This window comes from Fukomys damarensis, unplaced genomic scaffold (assembly GCF_012274545.1).
Source record: "Fukomys damarensis isolate Sample0158 unplaced genomic scaffold, DMR_v1.0_HiC HiC_scaffold_2, whole genome shotgun sequence".
NCBI lineage: Eukaryota > Metazoa > Chordata > Mammalia > Rodentia > Bathyergidae > Fukomys > Fukomys damarensis.
Window position 1 is genome coordinate 42,908,398 of NW_022900914.1, and position 22,333 is coordinate 42,930,730.

General features: G+C 35.2%; 1 protein-coding gene across 1 annotated transcript; it reads right to left on the bottom strand.

Moving 5' to 3' along the window:
• Window positions 1–370: 370 nt before the first annotated feature.
• Pbdc1 (polysaccharide biosynthesis domain containing 1) lies at window positions 371–1,219 on the bottom strand (the record flags this gene model as incomplete). The annotated part of the gene is given in 3 exon segments (XM_010609721.3): window positions 371–388; window positions 390–906; window positions 1,056–1,219. Coding segments are annotated over 3 exon segments (633 nt in total), but the record flags the coding sequence as incomplete, so codon positions are not given.
• Window positions 1,220–22,333: the final 21,114 nt, after the last annotated feature.

Below are 22,333 nucleotides of genomic sequence, written 5' to 3' on the forward strand. Positions count from 1 at the left end.
TCTGTATTCTGTTTGCTAGTATCTTATTAAGGATTTTTGCATCTATATTCATTAAGGAGATTGGTCTGTAGTTCTCCTTTTTGGTTGTATCTTTCTCTGGTTTGGGAATCAGAGTGATACTTGCTTCCAGGAATGAATTTGGAAGTATAGCTTCTCTTTCAATTTCATTGAAAAGTTTGAAGAGTAATGGTAGTAGTTCTTCTCTAAATGTCTTGTAAAATTCAGCAGTGAATCCATCAGGGCCTGGGCTTTTCTTTGTTGGTAAGTTTTTAATTACATTTTCAATTTCACTGATTGTGATTGGGGTGTTTAAAATGTTTTTATCTTCTTCGTTCAACTTTGGTAATTCATAAGTATCTAGAAATCTGTCTCCTCCTTTGTCAGTTTTCTTTTTCTTCCTCTCTGGTGACTCTTTCCTCTTTTTCTCCTTTACTATCTGCTCCTTTCTCTACTTTCTCTTCTTCTCCTCCACTGTCAGCTTCTTTCTCTCCTCCATTCTCTCCTCCATTGGCTCCTTTCTCTCTTTCTTTGTCCTGAACATTGATATAAACTGCTCTGTTATAGCCTTCTCGATTCCGAGCAATTTCAATGGCGTAAAATTGTATCCTGGGAGCAAACATAGTATTTTCCTCTGTGTAACCCTGAGAACAATCCAGTCGCAGCAAAGTACCATAGTTGAAGTCTTCTACACTCCCATCAAACTTCAAGCAGAATGGCCTCCACTTCTTTTTAGCTGATTCTGATTTGAATTCTTCTGGGTCCAATACATCTATTTTGAGTTTCTCAAAATGTTCCCGGAATTCAGAAGAGATTTGATCATCCACTTTGGTGAGTTTCAGGAACTGTGGATCAACTGATGAAATCAGCTTGTAATAGACTTCAGCATGCTGCATTGCTCTCATGGCCAAGCCATCTCAATATCCGGATCATTGCCATAACTCTGCCGGGAGAGATGAGTAGATTTGATCATCCACTTTGGTGAGTTTCAGGAACTGTGGATCAACTGATGAAATCAGCTTGTAATAGACTTCAGCATGCTGCATTGCTCTCATGGCCAAGCCATCTCAATATCCGGATCATTGCCATAAGACTCTGCCGGGAGAGAAAGCGCATGTGCCACCGACACCAGCTCCCCGGAAACCGGTTCATCCATTCCGCGGGTACACTCCACGTGGCAGCCAAGGAAGCCTGTATTCACCTTCCCGGAAGTCGTTTTGCAAGGTTCTTCCAGGTCCTTGTGCTTTCGAGGAAGGCTGCGGAAACACTGAGCTGAATCTCTGGCCTTTGTAATTGAGCTTTTGTTGTTGTTGTTGTTGTTGTTTTGATACCAGGGATGGAACTTGGGTCTTTGTGCTTGCGAGACAGGCAAGGGAACCACTGAACTAAATTCCCGGCCCTTGACTCATTTTTAAATACATTATGTTTCAAGTGACAGTGCTGCATTTTTTACAGTTTTTGTGGAATCTCCAGGTATCTCCAGGTAGTGTTCTCTTTACAATTAGGAGGAATTAAACCTGTACATGAGCATAAAGCTTAAATTCATGGTTTTACCCCCTTTAAGATGGTGAAATTTGGGCCAGTTATCTTAGTAGTTTAATTCTCTTTAGTATGTAGGATATCTTGATTGATTTTAATGTTTGATATCTTTAATTAAAAATGATTTTCTAATTTTTTTCTAAATATGTGATGATGTTGACAGGAGGCTCTCCATTGTGTTATGTGCCTCTGTGAATAATAGATTGATAGCAGATTCTACTGAACATGTTGCAGAGGGGCAGAAACAAATCTGACATTTTTTGTGAGCCTATTTGTGGCTGTTGGTTTAGAATCATCTGTAGCCATGTGTAATGTCTGCTGCTATAGAAACAACAGGTAATGAATGCACTGAACCTGCTGTGAAGAGAGGTGTTCATTAAATGTTTTTACAGCTTGGAAAATTTCTTGGTCATTATTCTTGAAAAAATATGTAGTACTGAAAGTTGGGAAAATCTTATAGAATAGTCCTAGTGTTTCTGTTTGCTTTTTTTTTTGGATTTAGTAAAGTCAATCATAGTGAACATCAACTTGTTTACTTCTAAAATAGGGACAGTTCTATCTGCCAAGCCTACCTTACAGGTGTTTGGTAGAATGATACTAATTAGTGTTTGTCTATGTGGTACTTTTGAAGCATGCTACATAAATTTAAAAGTTATCAGTATTATTATAACTGCCACTGAATAGTTTACTTTAGTAAACTTTTACATTTCTGCCTCTATTTCTAAATGAATCAACTTGGGCTCCCTTTGGGGGTGGAAATGATAGCAAAAACAAGGATGTCTTGTTTGATTGGTCTCTTAGAATCTCAGTGGGTGTTCAGTAAAGCTTGATATTTCCTTTGGTTTTCACTCGGATAATAGAGAGTGCTTTTTTTTCTCCTACTTATTTCTTTAAGGAGATTTAATTTTTAATAGCCACATGAAGATGCAATGTTTCCAAGATGGAAAGCTTCCAGAACCTAGTGGAAACTTGAGTCCCCTGAAGTGTGTAGGAACATGTCATCTTAAAGTGTGGTGACGCAGGCTTTTTACCCCTGTAGTCTCTGACTCCATGCTGCACAAAGTTTTTTTCTGAACAGAAGAGTAATGAATGAAAACATTCACAACTATTATTAAGAAATGCACTATGAGAACATCAAGCCTCCTGCTCTTATTGTTATATCTTAGATAATTGCTAGAAAACACTGACTTCGAACCCAAATTATAATTTGGTCAGTGACCTAAACCATCTATATTCTTTGTCATGAATCTCAAGGATGTGAGGAAAGGCAGTGAGTGAGGCATCAACTTACAGAAAGGTTAGCTTTGTAAAAAAATTTACTCCACAGACCTTTCTATTTTGTATTTTGAGACAGGGTCTCACTATGTGGCTCAAGATAGCCTTGAATTTGTGATACTCCTGCTTCATTTTCCAGAGTAGCTGGGATTATAGGTGTGTGGCTCTGTGCTTTTAAAATTTCTGTCATGGAAGGAAAGTTTTCAGACAAGTGCAAAAGTTGAGAGACTATATAAAAAACCATCATTCTTGGGGAATGATGATGATCAAAATTTTAGCTACTCCCCATTCAGTCCCTCCCTCACTCCTCTTTCTTTTTCTGTAATTATTTTAAATCAAATACCAGATACCAGTTTGAGTCACTTTTGAACATATTGGTATGTATCTTTTAACTAATAATATCTCTGTTTTGCTGAAGTCTTTAATTTTATGATTTTGTTATACATTTTAAAAGTAACATTAATGACTTCATTTTGGTATGATCTTGCATTTATATAGAGAATAGTAGAAGGAACTCCTAGAACCCTTTAATCCTTTACTTAGATATTACTAATTATATGTATTTTAATTTTTTTACCATTCTCTTTTTTCTATAATTTGTATAACATTTTTCCTGAGCCATTTAAAATCATACTGATGACATTATACTCCTTTTCTACTAAACATGGAAGTGATGTGGCCCAGGCATGTGGCGTCAGCTGGCACATACTGTGCTTGTCCCATACTGGTGAACACTTTGAACACAGGGTGTTGTCTGCTAGATAGGAAATATTTTAGTTATTATATAAATATATATCATTTTGTTCATCACCAAACTTTGATTCACTGGTGGTGATATCCATTGATGACCTTCCAACTCCATGACTTTTGTGTATTTATTACTTGGCATTGCACTGTAAGAAAGAGTTTTGCCTTTTTCCAACTTTATTCATGTATTTATTTATATAAAAATAGGGTAATATATTTTTACTTTATTTAATGGGTTTTGATTCACTACTACATTATTTATTTTGGTGCTCATTCTTTTTACATTTGGGAACCTCTTCAGGCTGCTTTCTATATTTTTTTGATGTGTTTTAAAGGAAGTTTAATTTTGTATCTTGTGTTACAATGGAAACTGAGGTTCATTGACTCTTCTATTCACACGCATGGCATCCAACAATGACAGAAATAGTACATTTTTCATCCAAATCTTCCATGTTTTTAGCACATTCCTGGAATGCGTCAGTGTGTGCAGCTGGGCTGTGTGGAAGAGAACAACTGTCCTATTACAGAAAGTCCCACTGATAGCCTTTTACTTAGGGCCCCTGATGGTGGCTATCACAAAAAGTGTTCCCTGCTAAAAAGTCAAGCAACAGGCATACTAATTTCTGGCTTCTGTCTGAAACAGGTTTCTTGAGTCAGTTAATTGAACATAAATTACAACTGACCCTGGAAGGATTAACTTGCATTTTGGGGTCATCTTAGCTGTATAGCTATTTGGGTGCTTTCTGACTGCCTGAGCTTTTATATACTTTTGAGTTAAGTTAGAGATGAAAATGTGCCACTCACAGATATTACAGGAATTGTTGACCTTCTCAGGTCATTTTGAGGTCATGGAATTAATACAGAGAATTACCAGAAGATCTATAAATACACATTTCTTACATGAGAGGTATCATTAAAAAATGATGTTCATTTTACTTAACTATTTCAGATCCAGGTATAATATTTAAATGGTGGTCATCAAAAAGGAATTTTAGTGTGGAGGCACACAATAAAAATAACATCTAAATGTAATAAAACTGTACCAATAGCAAGTTTTCTAAAATTTCATTGTAATTGAGTTATTTTGATGTGGAAAATATACTGTGTGACCAACTTCATGATAAAATAATTGTTGTTCATGTCAAAGGCTGAAAACATTCTTTTCAGGTAAGAGCACTTCTGAAAATATTCACTGTAACTTGTGTTCTAAATTTTTCTCTGACTCTTTAGGGTATGAAGAAGTTAAACTAGAGACTGGCAAGAGACCTTGTCTATATCAATTAAGAGGGAAAAATGCTACCTTCAGAAACACAGATCTAGGGCCAAGCAATGCCATGATTGTGGGTTAGCTCTCTATCTTTGGCAAGTCCTTTTATCTTTCAAAGCATTTTTGTCCTCATCTGTGAAAACCGTCTTAGTCTATTTGTGCTGCTGCTATAACTAAATACCCAAGACTGGATAATTTAAAAGGAAAAAAAACCTTATTCCTTCCAGTTTTGGAGCCTGGAAAGTCCCCGAGCAATATGCCAGCACAGTCAGTGCCTGGTGAGGGTTGCTTACTGCTTCCAAGATGGTGACTCGTGCCATAATTATGTGACAGAAGGGTCCATTGCTATGTCCTTACCTGGTAGAAGAGTGAAAAGACAATGTAGGTTCTAACTAGTTCCTCTAGCTCTTCTATAAAAGCTGATAACTCCATTCATAAGGGCCAGAATCTCATGACTTAATGATCTAAAGGCCCCACCCTTTTTTTTTCCATTGAGTTTACTGGTACCTTTTAGGTTAGGTATACAGTACAATTGCATTAATCATTGGGATCTTGTACTTCTACATGATATATCTTGGTTCTTAATTTTTCCCCATTCCCCTGCCCTCCCTTCACTCCCTCCACCCTCCCCTATTTACAAAGATTTTATTTCCATTTTTTCCTTTTCTCATATTTTTTCCCTTCTTTCTTTTCCCTTACCCTTTCTACTTCCCCTACTCCTTTATTCCTTTTCTTCCTACTTTACATTATCAATTATACAATTTGAACCTTATTTACACTTTTAGATTTTCACACCATAGAAACTTTTCAGTATTCATGTATCCTATTTATTTCACTTAACAGTATGGCCTCAAAATGAATCCATTTTCCTGTAAATGACTCTAGTTTCTCATTCTTTGTGGCTGAGCAGTACTCTATTGTATAGAAAAACAATATTTTCTTTATCCAGTCTCCAGTTGATGGGCAAATGAAGGCCCCACCTTTTAAAACTGTTTCTTTAAGGATTTAAATTTCAACAGGGAATTGGGGAGGGTGCAAATGTTCAAACAATTGCAAAGTCTTAGAACCTTATAGGATTGTGCAAGGAATAAAAGCTATGTAAATCTTTCATATAAAGTATGGTTCTGACATAGAGGCATAGAGGAGGCTTTCAATGAATGCAAGTATTCCTCTCTCCCACACTTTCTTCCAATAACTTAGCAATCATTGCCATTTATTAGTTTATTACAACATGCAAGACTCTGACTTAAGTGTTTTATGTACAACATATCTCCAAACTACAGTTGAGAAAATCGAGACCTAGAGAAGTCAAGGACCTTTGACCCAGTGTTGGTGGTAGGCTTTCAAGCTTCATGCCAGAGGCAAAGCTCCTAATCATTCTCCTCTCCTATCTCTCATAAAGACAATTCTTTCAGATCACACACTTCCCTCATTTGAAGTAGTAATTTGTGGGTTTGCACAATAGTATTAAGTGGATGCAGTCGAGCATACCAAGATGTGGCGAGGAAAGCTGAGTTTGGGCCAGAGACAGAAATAGCTGAGGAAGCAGGAGAAAAGATAAGGAAAGGCAAAAGACATATTTACCAGTGACAAGTCTAACCATCCTTTATGGTTTGAAGCATTTGATTACTTATCTCGTTGCAAATAAGAAGTGAAAAACATGTGTGATAATTGTTCTAATAGCTACTCATTTATTAGGTATACAAACATAAGGCATTGTGTGTTTTATGTAATTCGTACTTTAAAGTAACAGCAACCCTAGAACCATAATTGCTCCCTTATTTTGGGGATAAACTGAGGACTGGGGAGAACAGGTAGAAATGGCAGGATTCCTACTTGAAACCAGGTCTGTGGGGTGTCAAAGCCCCTGCTCCTATCACTCATTTATGCTGCTTCCTGTACTTAGCATAGAAACCATAAAGTTTCCTAGATGCCTGGCATTGCCACATTCCAATTCTTCCTTCCTTCTCCTTCCTTCCTTCCTTCCTTCCTTCCTTGCTTCCTTTCTCTTTCTTTCTCTTCCTTTCCTTCCTCCTTTCATTTTTCCTTTTTCTTTTTTCTTTTTTTCTTCAGTATTAGGGATTGGACTCAGGACCTTGCTATGGCCAGGCAGGCATGATGGCAGTGAGCTACGCCTTCAACTCACACTCCAATTCTTATACCAATAATGTCCCTAATGTGCTGAAAATATTGGAAACAGATTCAGACTTCCCTTTTTCTGCCTGAAACTTATTTTTTACCAAACCATAGAAAGTCCAACCCCTAAAACTTAGTATTCCATCTATCCCCACCCATACTCTACAGTTTATCATTAGGAGTAGCCTTCAATAGCAAAACTTTTTCTTCTCCCGTGGTAGAATATTCCTTTAAAAAATATCTCACATCACATGCATTTAAGCATTTATGTTGCAGACACTGCTTCTTGTTTACCCCAACATTCTCACCTTGCTCCTTAAGAAGAAATCTTGAATTTTTGTCAGGTCTCTTGTCACTCAGAATTAGAGATTGTTTTCAGCCTCTCTTGCAGCTACGTATGGTCTTGCAACTAAGCTCTGACCAAAGAGAAATAAGCAAAATTGCTTTTGGGAAGTTTACAAGGTGACTTGGCTAAGTGGAAACTTATTTGCCTTTCTGCTTCTATTGTGTTAAAGCAGCAACTGGAATGTGATAGCTAAATTCCAAACAGCTGGCCTAATCATGAGATGTTCCTGATGATAGAGAGGATTTACCTGGTAAGATATCACAACAGTAAGATAGAACGCTGTGCTACTCATGATATTTTGAAGTTATTTTATCAATTCAAAGCTGCATGTCTCTATTTTTACACGAGAAACTAACTTCCATTTCTTTCCTTCCTCTCTCCTCCTTTTCCTTCCTTCCTCCCTCTCTTCCCTTCTTTCCCTCTTTTCTTCTCCCTTTCTTTCCCCGCCTCTCTTTCTCTTTCCTTTGCTTGTCTTCCCTTCCCTTTTCTTCTTTTCTTCCCCTTTTCCTCTTTCCTTCCATCCTTCCATCACAGTTATTTTGCTTTTCTTTCTGTTTGATATATAGCCAAGTAATTCTAATTAAAACATTAAAAAAATTCACTTCCAATGGCCTAATTTTGATAGGTTGAAGAGCTTTGAGTCTCCTACGTAAGCATTTAGTTGAACATGCTTAATTTACAAAATACTATGGTATCATGGAAATATACACAGCTGAATATTTGGACGCTTTACATCTTTTATCATCTATCTTTGGATTGTAGCATGTTTAATATTTAAACCACATTAACAGCCTATTTCCAGTGCTTTCTCCCTTATTACTGTTTGATTAAAAGAAAGATATATTTGGAAGATAATTAGAGTTTTACATTTGCAAGGACATTCTTATCAGGCCTATTGGAGAGCATACAACATTTGAAGTCACACTGCAAACACACTTGGCATGGGTATGATGTTTTTTTGATAAAAGTCATCACATCAAAAGCCAAATGCAGAATTTCCTTTAAGTGGACCAATCATTTTTTCCTTTTCTTTTTCTTTTTTTTTCCTCATTGAGTTTATTGGTACATTTTAGGTATACAGTACAGTTGCATTCATCATTGGGATCTTGTACTTTTACATGACAGGCCTTGGTTCTCATGTTTTCCCCATACCCCTGTCCTTCCTTCAGCCCCTCCTCCCTTCCCTATTTACAAATACTTTATTTCCATTTTTTCATTTTATCATGCTTTTATTCTTTTCTCTTATTTCCTTTCCCCTACCCTTCCCACTTCCTCTACACCTTTAGCCTTTTTCTTCCTATTTCATATTGTCAATTATACCATTAGTATCTTATGTACTGTTACAGTTTTTCATGACAGAGAAACTATTCAGTATTTATATGTGTGTGACTTATTTATTTCACTTAGGAGTATATCCTCAATATGTATCCATTTTCCTATGAATGACTCTAATTTCTCATTTTTTACGGCTGAGTAGTATTTCATTCAATAGAAAAACCTCATCTTCTTTACCAGTCTCCAATTAATGGGCAAATGGGCTAGAGAGTAACACAAGATAGTTCTAACCTCCTGATATATTGAACTTTGGGCACAGGTGTAAGGTACATTAATAAGACATTTGGTATCATGACTACAGGAGTTTTCACATAAATGCCATTCATTAAAGAAAGTCAAATATTATGGTCTCCCGTTGGCTAAAATTATTTTACTTTACCTAAAGGTACTATTGTGGTAAAAATATTTTATGTATATTTCTTGCTGATTGAAAGTTAACATAGGTAGATCCCCTTAAAAAAACCAAGCCCTAAATTTCCACACCCAAAGTCTTAGAAAGTCAAATATAGAGAGATTATTTAAAGATCTGGCAAAAGAAAGTGAAAATTTAGAAATCTTTTAAATAACAAAGCCAAACATGATTTAAAATATTTACTTAAAAAAACTTAATTTCTTTGTGGTGTTAGGATTTAACCTGGGAAATTGTGTATGCTAAGTAAATTCTTTGCTTTTGAGTTATATCCACAGGTTTTATTTTGTTTTAAATCATAATTATCCATCTCTGTCACAGATTAGGCTGACTTAATTATTATGAAGAGCTTTTCTTTCCTTTGTCTGTGAGAACATGCATGATATTAACTATGCAGTAATCAGTGCTGGTAACTGTTAAAAATAAGCCATTTGCAAGGCATTGAATTAACTTTAGGGTTATAACATGGTCTCCTGTGAGTTAAATAAAGGTTGTTATTGGACATATAGCATAACACATTTTCAGCACAAGTACTAGTATAAAACAATCTATTTCAATCTTTTGCCTTCCTTTCCCAGTGCCATTTCAAAGACAAAGAAACAGACCCAAAGACTTCAAACTCTCATGGCTTGCATGTAACTTCCACTTTAAAAGAATAATATTTCACACTTTATATTTGCTTTTTAAAATGATTCAGTGGAGGAAAAAGAAGTATTTGCTTGAATTTGGTCCTAATTATATTTGCCATCATGATTTCCTTCCATAAAGATTTTAAAAATAAGATAAAACCTTCTAAGAGTGAGTTCTCTTAACCTTGTTGACAATTACTGGTGCTATTTAATTATGAGAAACACAGGCTGTGTGAAAAGCTTCCTTTTATTCAAGCAACAGTACACTAAGCCTTGTAGAAAAACAGAAATAGGAAACTGCGTATTGATTCCAAAGCAAATCAAGTTAAGTATCTTCTATGGACATATAGTCAGATAATAAAATGCATGAAAATAATGTATGCTTTTCTCTATTTTCAGCTGAACTAGGGAATCTCCTTAAACTTTGCATGCAGTATGGAAATAAGGTTCCTGAAGTATCATTACACCACATTTTCATGAGTTTTTATCAAGAATCCCTAAACCTTTTTCAGTATAAATCAGCTGACATATCTATGGGTTTAAATCTTTTATTGGTTACTGATTAACTTAACTGCTCTGCCTGACAAACCTTCATAATAAATAAGCTAACCAGCAAGCAGATCACAATCAAACCAACTTTGTTTAAAGGACTATCACTGAAACATGATTTACACACTAATGAATTTTACAATCAGCATGTGGTGGTGTACAAGTTTCAACATGAATCTAAAATGTAGAAATTCTAAGACACTGAAGTTATTAAAAAACACACCACAATGCAACTACTTTTAATTAAAAAGAAATACATCACATTCATATTTTGCAACAGTATTATTATGGCATATGAAAAGGATAACTCAGTGTTACTTTTTGAACACATCTTAACAAACATGCGTGCTTTTGTTTTGAAGACTAACAATTGCTTTTCAGGATCAAATTGCTTGCTATACTGATTTAAAGCAAGAAAAAATATCAATGTAAAACTGTATTTTATGCTGTACACATAAGCTAAGTAAATAAACAAGACAAATAATGACTGTGTACCAGTAAGAAAAGTTGCATATATATATATTTTCAAGTTGACTAAATTCTTGGAAAGCCTGTATAAATCACTAGTTTTCTGTCCCTGTTTCCATTAATTAAATTGTAGGTGGCAAAATTGTAAAGAAATAGCTTTAGTATAAAAAATGACTTCCAGGTCTTTTTCTTTAATTACTTTATTGGTACATTTTAGGTATACAATACATTTACCTTCATCATTGGGAATTTGTACCTTTATATGATGTTGCCAGGTTTTTTTCTATAAAATTTTTAAATGTTTGAAGAATTTAAGTTTTAAATATCTGGCTGGACAGATGTTAAAATACAGAGTGTTACACCATTATACCGTGTAAATATCTGACACTATGTTATTAGCCTTCAGTTAAATATTCACAGTGAGATTTTATGATCTTTTTAAAGGAAAACTTGTAAGGAGAGAGTAACTTCATCTTATAAAGCACAAAAGCACTTTAAATGAATGAATTTTAGAGTGAAAAATAATAACTAACACCCTATGTTAGGTTTTATGCCTTATTTTAAATACCTGGGATTTTCAGTTCAAGGTTTTACAAATCATTCAATAGCATGTAATATGGATAATGAACCATATTATTAGTTTTTAATATTTCTCCAAAAAAGAATTTTGTGAGAATCTTATGTAGAAATAGCAAAGAGAATTATCTCTAGAAAAACATGGCATTGCTGCATCTTAATTGTTATGGAGTATATATTAGGCTTCAACAATTGATATTTTTCCAGAAAAGAAAGATAAAACTGTCATGATGTCATAAATGCAACAGTAGTAGCAAGAAAGACTTCATTTAAAGGAACATTGAGACTCAGACACAGACCCAGAGTTGCTAAGATGTTGTTTCCTCATGTTCTCCTTTACCCCCAATCCTTTAGATTAGATACAGCTAGTTTACTTGATAAACAGTTTCACATTAGAGTTATAACTGCCTGAAAAAGAAAGTTTTTAATGGTGTTAAAGCTATTAAGGGAACAAAATCTCTCTTATTTCCTTAGAATTTACTAGCCCCTTCTGGACTAAATACATTACAGGAACAACCACAATTTCTTTACATTGCCAGGAACAATTCTTCAGCAAAACACTGTAATTCTGTGTCAACGAGACTAACAATAGCAAGAGTATCTCACTGTTTACTTAATGATCTGGGAATGGAAGTGTGAAGGTGAAAAGACAGATTCTAGGTTAGAGGCTGGCAAGGTGAGACTGCTTCTTTAGCACAAAGAAAAAACCCTGGAAATATCTGCAATAAACGAAGTGTTCCTTACCTCCCTTCCTTCTTCCTTCACTCTTTCCTTCCATTTTGGTGTTACTTGGCAAACCTTTATTTGTCTAAAAGATTCTGAGGTGGTTTAATTTGCTCTTTAAACTATTAGATTTGATGTTGATAAATTTAGATGGCTTGAGAATATCAGTATATGTTTTAATTTCCTTTGCAGCAAATGCTTACTGATTCCTTGGTCTCTAGGTCATACAACAGAGCTACCAACTATCAATATCATCATGATTGTTTTAATCATTAATGGAATCCATTGAAGATGGTGATGAGCTACCAGGAAATCTCAGGAATACAGACGTGTCAGTCAATGTACCATTTCTCCTGAATCTTTTGTACCTATTGATGTCTAAGAACCCATTGTAAAATGTAAAACACAAAAATAAGCGCAGATAATGTCAGGGACATTTGTGATGATGTCTGATAATGTGGTTAATTTTTAGACTAGAGATCTCATAGCATCCTTCCTTCTTATGATTATTACACAATCTGGAGTATCATAATGTATACTGATACATACTAGATTTAGCCATTCCCCGGGATTCTAACATATACTCTTGTGATTCCTCTTTAACTATTGCTTAAAATTGTTTAGATAACACAAGAAAAATGATTTTTTAAGTTTCTGAGTTTTCTTTCTTTCTTTCTTTTTGGTACTGGGGATAGAACTCAGGACCTTGCTCTTGCAAGGGAGGCACAGCACCACTGAGCTAAATCCCCAACCCTTTGAGTTTTCTAAAACCACATTGTACAGATAACTTATACAATTGTCCAAATTTCTCTTTTCTATATCCTTCTTTGTAGCACTTGCAGGAAAAAAAAATGCTAATTTGATGCAGAAGCTGCTTAACATAGGCAAAGTAAACCCCTGTTCCAGTCTTGTGCACATTAAATAATTTTCACTGATAAAAATTGGAGTAGGGCAGAGAGGGAGGGTAAGAGAGGAAGTTTGCAGATAGACTTTCTACCAATCTCATTTTTGAGAGACCCAAATCCTCAGCAGATTTGCACAGCACAGTAATAGCCTTTATACTTAGAAATTTATGGGCCATGGACAGTTTATAAGAAACGATGTAGTTCATCAGAGAGCTAGACTGATGGGGCATATGGGAGCATTCTGCACAGGAAGTTGGGTTTTGGAATAATACTTACTTTGATAGAGTTGTTTTGTTAGCTAAGTAAAACAGTAGGGAAGGCAATGGCCACTTAGGCTTCAAACATAAATATATATTTATAAGTCACCCAGCTGCCTAATTGAGAGCCATGGTGTTTTCACTGAGTATATCTTCACCAGAAAGTAGTAAAAGCAATATCATCAACAAAATCCCAGTCTCGGCATAGATTCATTTAATCAGTCTTTGATAGTTCTGAGATAATTAAATGCTGTCTCAGTGCTTCTCTCTCAAAGTCAAAGGGTGAGATGATGGTTGGAAACATGTCTCTTGGGGGAGGGGGTTCTTTTGTGTTTAAGGTACAAAGATGGAAAGCTAAGCCTTATGTTACACTCAGGATAGCAGAGGGCTGTTATCAGAAGTTGAAATTATGGTGCCCTGGCTCCTGATGGGGAGAGTTGGGAAGCCAGAGGAGTCAGGGTTGGCTATGCAATTGTCTGCTGCTTTCAGGTTTCACAGAAGAAGGTTAAGCAGGAGGTGGCTTGTTAAATTTGAGCAGAGAACTGGAAAATAAGATTTCACACTCCTGAGATGGGGAAGGCTGGTAGTTTGGAGTTTGTCTGGGAGATCTGAAAAAGGTCGGGTATGCTATATAGTTTCCTCAGATTGTATTTTTAGTGCTTATGAACAACAACAACACAACAAACAACAAATAGGTGTTATAAAAAAGCAAAGGGTCTTATCCAAATGCAGTCAATCCAGGCAGCCTGTGTAAATAGGCATTTTTAAAAACCCACACCCTTCTTTGAGGCATGTGGAAATCAAGTGCAAACCCTCTTCTGTTTGGCTGGATCCCTAGAATTCAGGCCTCACTGATTATGTTTTGGGACCCTATCTTCCATTTAAGCTCTCTCCCCTCTGTTCTTAGGTTCCTTTCTCTTTATGACTGCAGCTTTCTGCTTGGAGATACTGAGCTGGAATTGCACTGCAAGTGCCAGTGTGGGAATCTGAGATTTGGGTTTCAGTCTGAGATCTTTTTTTGTGTGTGTGTGACCATAAAACAGGACACTAACTCTCTTCTAGGCCTCACTTTCCTTCCTGGAGGGATGAGGAGCCTGGGTCTCTGGGATGACTTTGAGTTCTGACATTGTTTTATCTCTCCTCTTCTGGGACAAGTGCATCCCTTATTATTGATTACTTTTACAAAACTTATTCCCATTGATGCTGTTGACCTGCATTGTCATCTAATTCTCTGTTTTGGTTGGTTTTCTATTTTTTACTTCTAGATTTACTTATATTCTTTTTGCCATTTGGTTACCTTTGAGACTAATTTTACCTTTACATTATTATCTAATATATAATGTTCTGCCTCTTCAAGCATTTGTTTCCTCCTTTTCCTCAATACTTGATCTTCTTGTAGCCTAGCATAGCTCTAAACACATTGTAGACATTTTATAAATATTTCTTGATTGATTGGTTTAATAAGATTCCTCATGTTTTAGACCTCCCATCTCCTTGATTTGGTTTTGGATTCTGGGCCATCTCCTGAGTTTTTGGAGTTGGAGTTAAAGTCATTCTTCACCTTCTGTAATATGAACACTGGGTCAGGCAGCTCACACCTGCACAATCTTGAGTCTAAATCCTCTATTCTTAAGGGGCTGACTTAAAGGATGACTCAGTCTCATTTCCCCTGCTTCTACCTAAAGTGAACAGGAAACATAAAAGGCATTAAGTATATTGGATAGCCATCAAACTTGTAATAGTGTGACTGTGCTAGGAAAATTAAGCCTAGTATAGTGTCAAAAACTCCCAAACACTTTCTTTTAGTTTCAATTTGCAGGAATATAAAATGAGAAGTTTCTCTACTAACAGTTACAAATGTTCTGAAATAACAACCCACTGGAGAGATACAGATAAGAATCCTTAAAAGTATAACCTCAAATTAGATCCACATTTCCCTGTACTATAAAACATTAAGAGAATTTAATAGCATGGAGAAAATGTTACTGATTGCCCATTATCTTACTACTAATCTCTGTATTTCTATGAGACTGCGATAACTTTTGTACTATATTAGGCACATTTTAACATACAGTTAAATGGACTATTTATTTTTAAATCTGGGAAGGCAAATGACTAGTTTTCATTAATTAACTTTTTATTAAATTGAACTCACAATACAGTGAAATTGAAAGTGGTTATTTCTCTATTAGCATTCTATAACTTCACTAAGATTCTCTGGGAGGCTTTATATGTCTTACAGTTCCATCACAATCTAGTTCTCAGTTCTGACATTGTAAATTACCTTAAAAGAGTAGTAAGGTTTTACTTTGAAAAGCCAAAAGAGATGTAAGGCACTGCATTTAGAACTTTCTATGGAAATAAGGGTTTGTGACTTAATTTACTAAAGATTCATAATGTATAACTTTAGCAATGCAGTTTATTCAAGTTGGATAAAGCTTACATAGGAACACAAAATACTTGTTGGAAATACCCTGGGAGCATTAAGGAATAAGTAACATCAAAACATTTTTGGTTATCTCTCCAGTATTCATGATGGCAATCTAAAATCCAGCTTAAAAGAATACAAATGCTATAATCCAAAAACTAAAGACATTATAAAACCTATGGATGATGCATGCTTATTAGTGGAATTACTTTTTAAAAATCCAACTTTATGGTATTACTCTTTTAGATTTATAGAGTTAAATAAAAAAGAACCAATGAGATTTTTTTCCTAAAGTTTCCTGCTGTATTGCAATATTAAAAGGTAAACTAAAACTAATGCCTCCCCCACTCAGTGAACTATTGTCTAGTTTCAAACAGCTTAATGACTATGACTTATGCGTATGTTCATCAAAAGTGATTGTTTAGAGAAGTGAACCTCAGGTGATGTGAAATCCTTTTTTAGAGATATAAGGAAAAATGATGGCTACTTTTTCTCCAAAGAAAAGGATGTTATATTGTTCTGCAACTTATTTTTTAGGAAGATCTATCTTATGACTCTTTTTCTTTGAAAGTACAATGACATTATAAAGCTTTATCGTAAAGAAATATTGTCTGTTTAATCATGATGTCTGAAAGCAAGTTATCTTCACAACCAATGTTAGTATGTACTCCAAAGGAAGTAGTACTAATGTCAAACCTGGATAAACTGTGAAATCTTAAAAGATACCTCTTCCAGAGGAAGGGGATTAGAAAAGGTCAATTTGTCCAGGAAAGCAGGAGGACTTTGGCATGCACTTGGGCTCCATCTGAAAAAAAAAAAATATATATATATATATGGCAATGTGATCTTATGGGAAGCAAAACACTGTGATCTGATTGTATCCTACTCTCATAACATAGAGTTGTTAATAGGTACGTTACCTGAGAAGATGTCAGAAAATCATTGAAACAGAACAAATGAACACTGTTCTCTGAATATTTTTCCTTCATCCCCAGAATCCCCAAGGGAGGAACTTCCATGAAGGGAAGCCTTATTGTATGAAGATAGGAACCTCGGTGAAGAGTGATCAGCAGACGTAATACTAAGGAGGTTAACAGTTCCAAAAGTGGGCATTGTACACTAATCTAAACGAGATTATGTAGTCAATATGTTAATTTTAAAAGAGTAAAGCAGCAGAAGAAATTGCAACAAAATATTCAGAAATCATGGAACAGTAGAATCACATTTGGAAAAGTCAAACAGGTTTCAGAAAAAAATGCATTGAAGTTTTAAAAAAGTAATGAATTTTATAAAGACGTGCTAATTCAATTGTTAGACAAATAGAACAACTGGACAAAATGGAGACTTGGAAAACATATCTGAACATGTATAGAGAGTTATTATTTGACAGAAGTGGCATTACGGTTATGGGGAAAGCAATAGCAGATACCATGGTGTTACATGGTAACCATAGAGAAGACAGAAATATGGATTCCCTACTTTCACAAGTAAAAACCCAAATTTGAGATAAAGACTTAACATTAGTACTCACTTGTGTATAAATGCCTTATTTTCTTTATGTGTTCATCTGTTCATGGACATATAAGTCACTTCCAGTAGTTAGCTATTATGAGTTGTGCTGCTAAAAACATAGGTGTGCATGTATCGCTGTTATATGATGTCTTTAACTCTTTCGGGGAGATACTTAGAAGGGAGATAACTGAGAAGGATAAATTTGAGTAGGAAAATGGATGTACCTCGAGACCATAATGTTAAGTGAAATAAATCAGACATACAGCTTAAATATCTCATGGTTCCTCTTATATGAGAAACCCATAGTATAAATAAATTAAAGATTAACAAAAGATAGGTAATAGGAAATAGGAAGGTAGATCTTTCGCAAAAGGGAAGAGGATGAAGAGATAGATGGCTTGGAGAGAGAAGGAAGAGGAAGGGGATGAAAAAATAATTAAGATGCGTTCAGTACATGCATCAACTCTCTGTGATGAATGTAATCATTATGTACTAGAAATATGACGAATAAAAATAAAAATTAAAGGCTGGAGCTTTAGCTCAGAGGTTCCGCTGCCTGCCTTGCAAGGCCAAGGGCCCGAGTTTGATCCTCAGTATCAACAATAAATAAATAAATTAAAAATTAAAAAGACTTAAAAACTAAAAACAAAAATTTCCACCTTTATTGGAAATTTATAAGGAAATATGTTGGGGTACAGAAGACTTTCTTAAAGTAATCATAAAATAAAGCTACTAATGGTAAGTTTAATGGTTGCCCCCGCATAAAAGAATAAAGTGGGACCCCTATCTCATGCCAAATAAATATGACACCAAAAGCATAGGCAACGAGGGAAACAGATAAACTGGACTTCATAAAAATTAAACATATTTAGTTCTTCAAAGGATACCGTCATGAAAGACAGAAGAAAACCTACAGAATGGGAGAAAGTGTATGTAATATCTAATAAAGAACTAATATTTAAAATACATAATGAACACATAAAAATAACCAATAAGAGACTAATAACCCAATTAAAAACAGCAAAATATATGAATACTTTTTTTTCCTAAAGTAGATAAGCAAATATTAAACTCACAAGAAGATGCTTACTATGTTGGTCAGAAAAATGCAAATCAAAACCATAATAACCTAGCAAACTATTTCACAACTACCAGAATGACTATAATAAAAAAGAAAGATGGACAATTGGAGGGGTGGAGAATATGTGGAAAACTGGAAGCCTCATACATGGTTATTGGGAATGTAAAATGGTTCAGTTGCTATAGAAAACATTCTGGCAGTTCCTCAAAATGTTAAACGTAGAGTTTCCATATGACCCAGAAATTCCACTTCGGCACATACCTAAGAGGATTGAAAACATATGTCCACTCAAAAACTTGTGCAGACACTATTCATAGCTACATTATTCATAATAGCTCCAAAGAGGAAACAACCCAAATTTCTACCAATTAATGAATGGATAAACAAAAGGTAGTATATTGACACTGTGGAGTATTATTCAGTCATAAAAAAGGAACTAAGTACTGACACGTTCTACAGCATGCATGAGTCTTGTAACCATTTTACTTAGTGAAAGAGATTATCATAAAAGGCAGCATATTTTGTAATTCAGCTTACATAAAATATCTTTATTAGTTAAATTCCTAGACGGATAAATCATGATGAAAAATACAGTATATGTTTAAAAAATTATTACAGTAAAAAATACATTGCCCTTAATTCCACATCAGTATACTGCCCTTCCCTTTGAGCACATGTACCTCATTATTTCTACCACTATTGGAAGCATTTCTGAATGTCCTCTTTTGTATGTGTCTTTAGTTGTTCTGTTGTGGTTGTCTTAATGTCCTGAGCTGAGTCAAAACGTTTACCTTCACATGGTCATTTTGACATTTTTTTTTGGTACTGAATCGAACTCAGGGCGTTAAAGCAAGTGGCAGAACCACTGAGCTAAATCCCTGGCCCTCATTTTGACTTCTGGAAAGAGCTAACAGTCATAAGGTGCTAGAACCAGTGAATAAGGTAGATGAGGACACACTTTAATGTTGATTCATAAAAGGTCCTTCATTTCCATTGGATGGTGTTCAGCAGTAGAGTTTGTTGTATATTTTATCACACCTTATAAAGACACTCACTATGCAAAGACAAAATTGCCAAGTAATACGCATCAGATATAAACAGGAAATTCACAAAAGAAAAACCAAGTCACAAATACATAATAATCAGTGATGTGCAAGTTAAAGCAATAATGAGAATAATAAAACCTCAAAAGAGTTATATGTCCAAAAGAGAAAAAAATTAATTGTAGCATAATTATATAATGGATGACAGTTGGAATATAGCGAAGAAAGTAGGTGAGCTGTATAAATGTAGATAAATATCAAAATTACACTATTGAGTAAACAGAAAACAGCTCAAAAGGATACTGATGACAAATAAAATTTACATGGGAATTTAAAATGCACTTACATGGAAATTGTTAAGCAGCATGTTATATGTATACTTGTAGTAGGAAAAGTTCAAAAGTCTGGACAGAGAGGATTCCTGGCATCTTTGGAATATTGGCTAATCTGGGGAGGGCAGGAAGCAAATCGTTCAGGAAGAAGGCAATGGACAACTTCCATTTTATCTACTGCATTTTATTTCTTTTAAAGAGTCAGAACAGCATGATAACAATAATTGTTACAAGTGGTGATCATTAAATACGTTGTTTTTCAAAGTGATTGCATGTTAGTAATATGCAGTGAGGATTCCTTTGCCATACTGGTACAAGTATGTAACATATTGTGATTATTTTTGCTCCCTTTGTTCCTTTCTCCCTATTCTTCCTTCTCCCCCATCTTCCTCCTCATCTTGAATGGTCTGTCTTCTACTTTTATGTCATATATCCCTTCTCTGTTCCTCTTTTTTTTGATCGCTAGTATAAGAGAAAATGTGATATTTAACTTTTTGAGTCTAGCTTATTTTACTTCACATGATGGTCTCCAGTTCCATCCATTTTCCTGCAAATACAATTTCTTTATCCTCCGTCTGTTGATAGGCATCTAAGATGTTACCACAGCTTAGCTGTTTTTAATCATAATGAATTAAACACATGTGCTCAGGTAACGTCATGGTATTGCGGTCTTCAATTCTTTTGGGAATATACCGAGACGTGGATAACTGGGTCAAATGCTATATTTAATTTTTACTTTTTGAGGAACCTCCATACTGATTTTAAAGAGTCAGAATAAAACATGGCCTTGAAAAAGTAATTGTTACATTTAACAATTGTTAAATATTTAAGTATTTAAAATGTCATTTTCTATCGGTCACATGGCAGTTAAACACGATGTCATGCCTAAGACTTGTCACAGAATTACCAAATGTTTACACTTTTTCTTTGTAAAACTGGCTGTTTCAATCTTTTGCCTACATTTCTGTTAATGCGTGCCTAGTGTGTCAAATGAAAATTTCTGTGCAGGAATTTGGCTGTGTTTGTTAACCTTTCCCCTCGACTAGACCTCTATAAACAGGAGTAAGAATAGATATTGAGGGAAAACTGCCAGCGTTTATGGCTGGTAAATGATGATAACGATGGTGATGATGGTCTAACCCCAGTCCTTTATTGAGCATGGTCTATGTGCCAGGTCTGTGAGCCTTGTGCATTTTATCTTGTTAAATCTTCACTACGCTCCTAAGAGTGAAGTCATATTAACACCCACTGAAAGATGAGGAAATCGAGGCTCATTAGAGTGGGGTGACACATCAAGCATTGGTGCAATGAGCGCTTGAGTCCAGGTCTATCTGACTCCTAGGACGGCCTGAAACTCTCCAGAACACCTGTCAGTCATGTAAGTCCTGAGAATGTAATTCTCCCACTGCCTTTGTTCTAGGGCAAAAGTTCAACTAAATTTTGTTCAATGGTTAATTTAATAAATATCATTTATCATTTTCCACACATGTTAAAGATTTGCAATATATTATGAGTACAACTCGTTATATATTTCTTCTTTTGCCTTACAGTTTTTATGCTTTTTGATATACAGATATTTCAAAGTTTTATGTATCAAATCCGTTTTCTTTTATGCCTCTTTCCTTTGCTTTTATGTTTAGCTAGCTGTTCCTTTGTATGCTATCAGGCAAAAGTTATCTGTATTTTCTTCTGGTTTCTTTATAGTATACTTTATAATTCAAAGTAAACTGGGAATACTCAAGAAAAGACAAAACTTTCAGGCACATGTTCCCTTTCCCAAGTTTGGATAAGTGTTTGGAAACTGTATGCTTCTACATTTGAAATGTTTATCTCAGGAACTGGTCTAAATCCATAAGTTAAGGGTATGAAAATTCTTTCCAATGCATTCCCAATGTGCAGTGCACATGTATATGATCTGCAATTGGCAATCATGTCAGAAAGTGTCAGCTCATTTCATATTCTTTTAAACTATCCTTTGATTGAGGGAGTGCTGTATCAACTTCTGGGAGCCTGAAGTCAAATCTACCTTCAAATTATTAGCACCTGGTGAGAGGTGTCCTTCCCATTTTAAACACCAGTTCATCATGTCAAATTATTTGATGATTTTGATATATCATTCTAAATACTTTATGTGACTAAGTCTATACACTGAAGCTTTGTTCTTGTAGAAATGGCAGAAGATGTGAACTGCGCATTGTGTCTTTGATACAGATGCTGTGGATCTACACCAAGAAGGTGTGGTGTTAGCTAAGATGACAAACCACCAGTTGCAAATGTCTTTATCTGGGAAACATGATATCCTTAATGATTTTCTTGTACCACTGGGTCTAAGTTAGTTCTCTAGTCCGCATCATGGGAAAATACTCAGGTATTTCCTGTTACAAACAAAACTTGTTGTAAACAACCAGAGAATATATATGCTGAGCTTTGCAGGCCATACACTGTTGTAGCCACTCAACTGTACCTTTGTAGCAGCAATAAATAATGATGCACAAGTGGAAGGGGCTGTGATCCAACCACCCTCTCTTTACAAGGACAGTTGATTTGCTTCCTTAGGTTTGAGACTGTGACTTGTCAACGACTGTGTTGTCCACAAATTCATTCCTTCATGACTGAACATTACTTGAAAGATGGGAGTGAGTTGCTATCCTGGAAAATAATAAACAAGTGCTCCTATTATTGGTACTTTAAGACTTTGACTTGACTATCTTAAAGTTAAATTGCAAAGCCCTTTGAAAGTCAAGAAAAGGACGTGATGTAACATTTAATTATTTGTCAG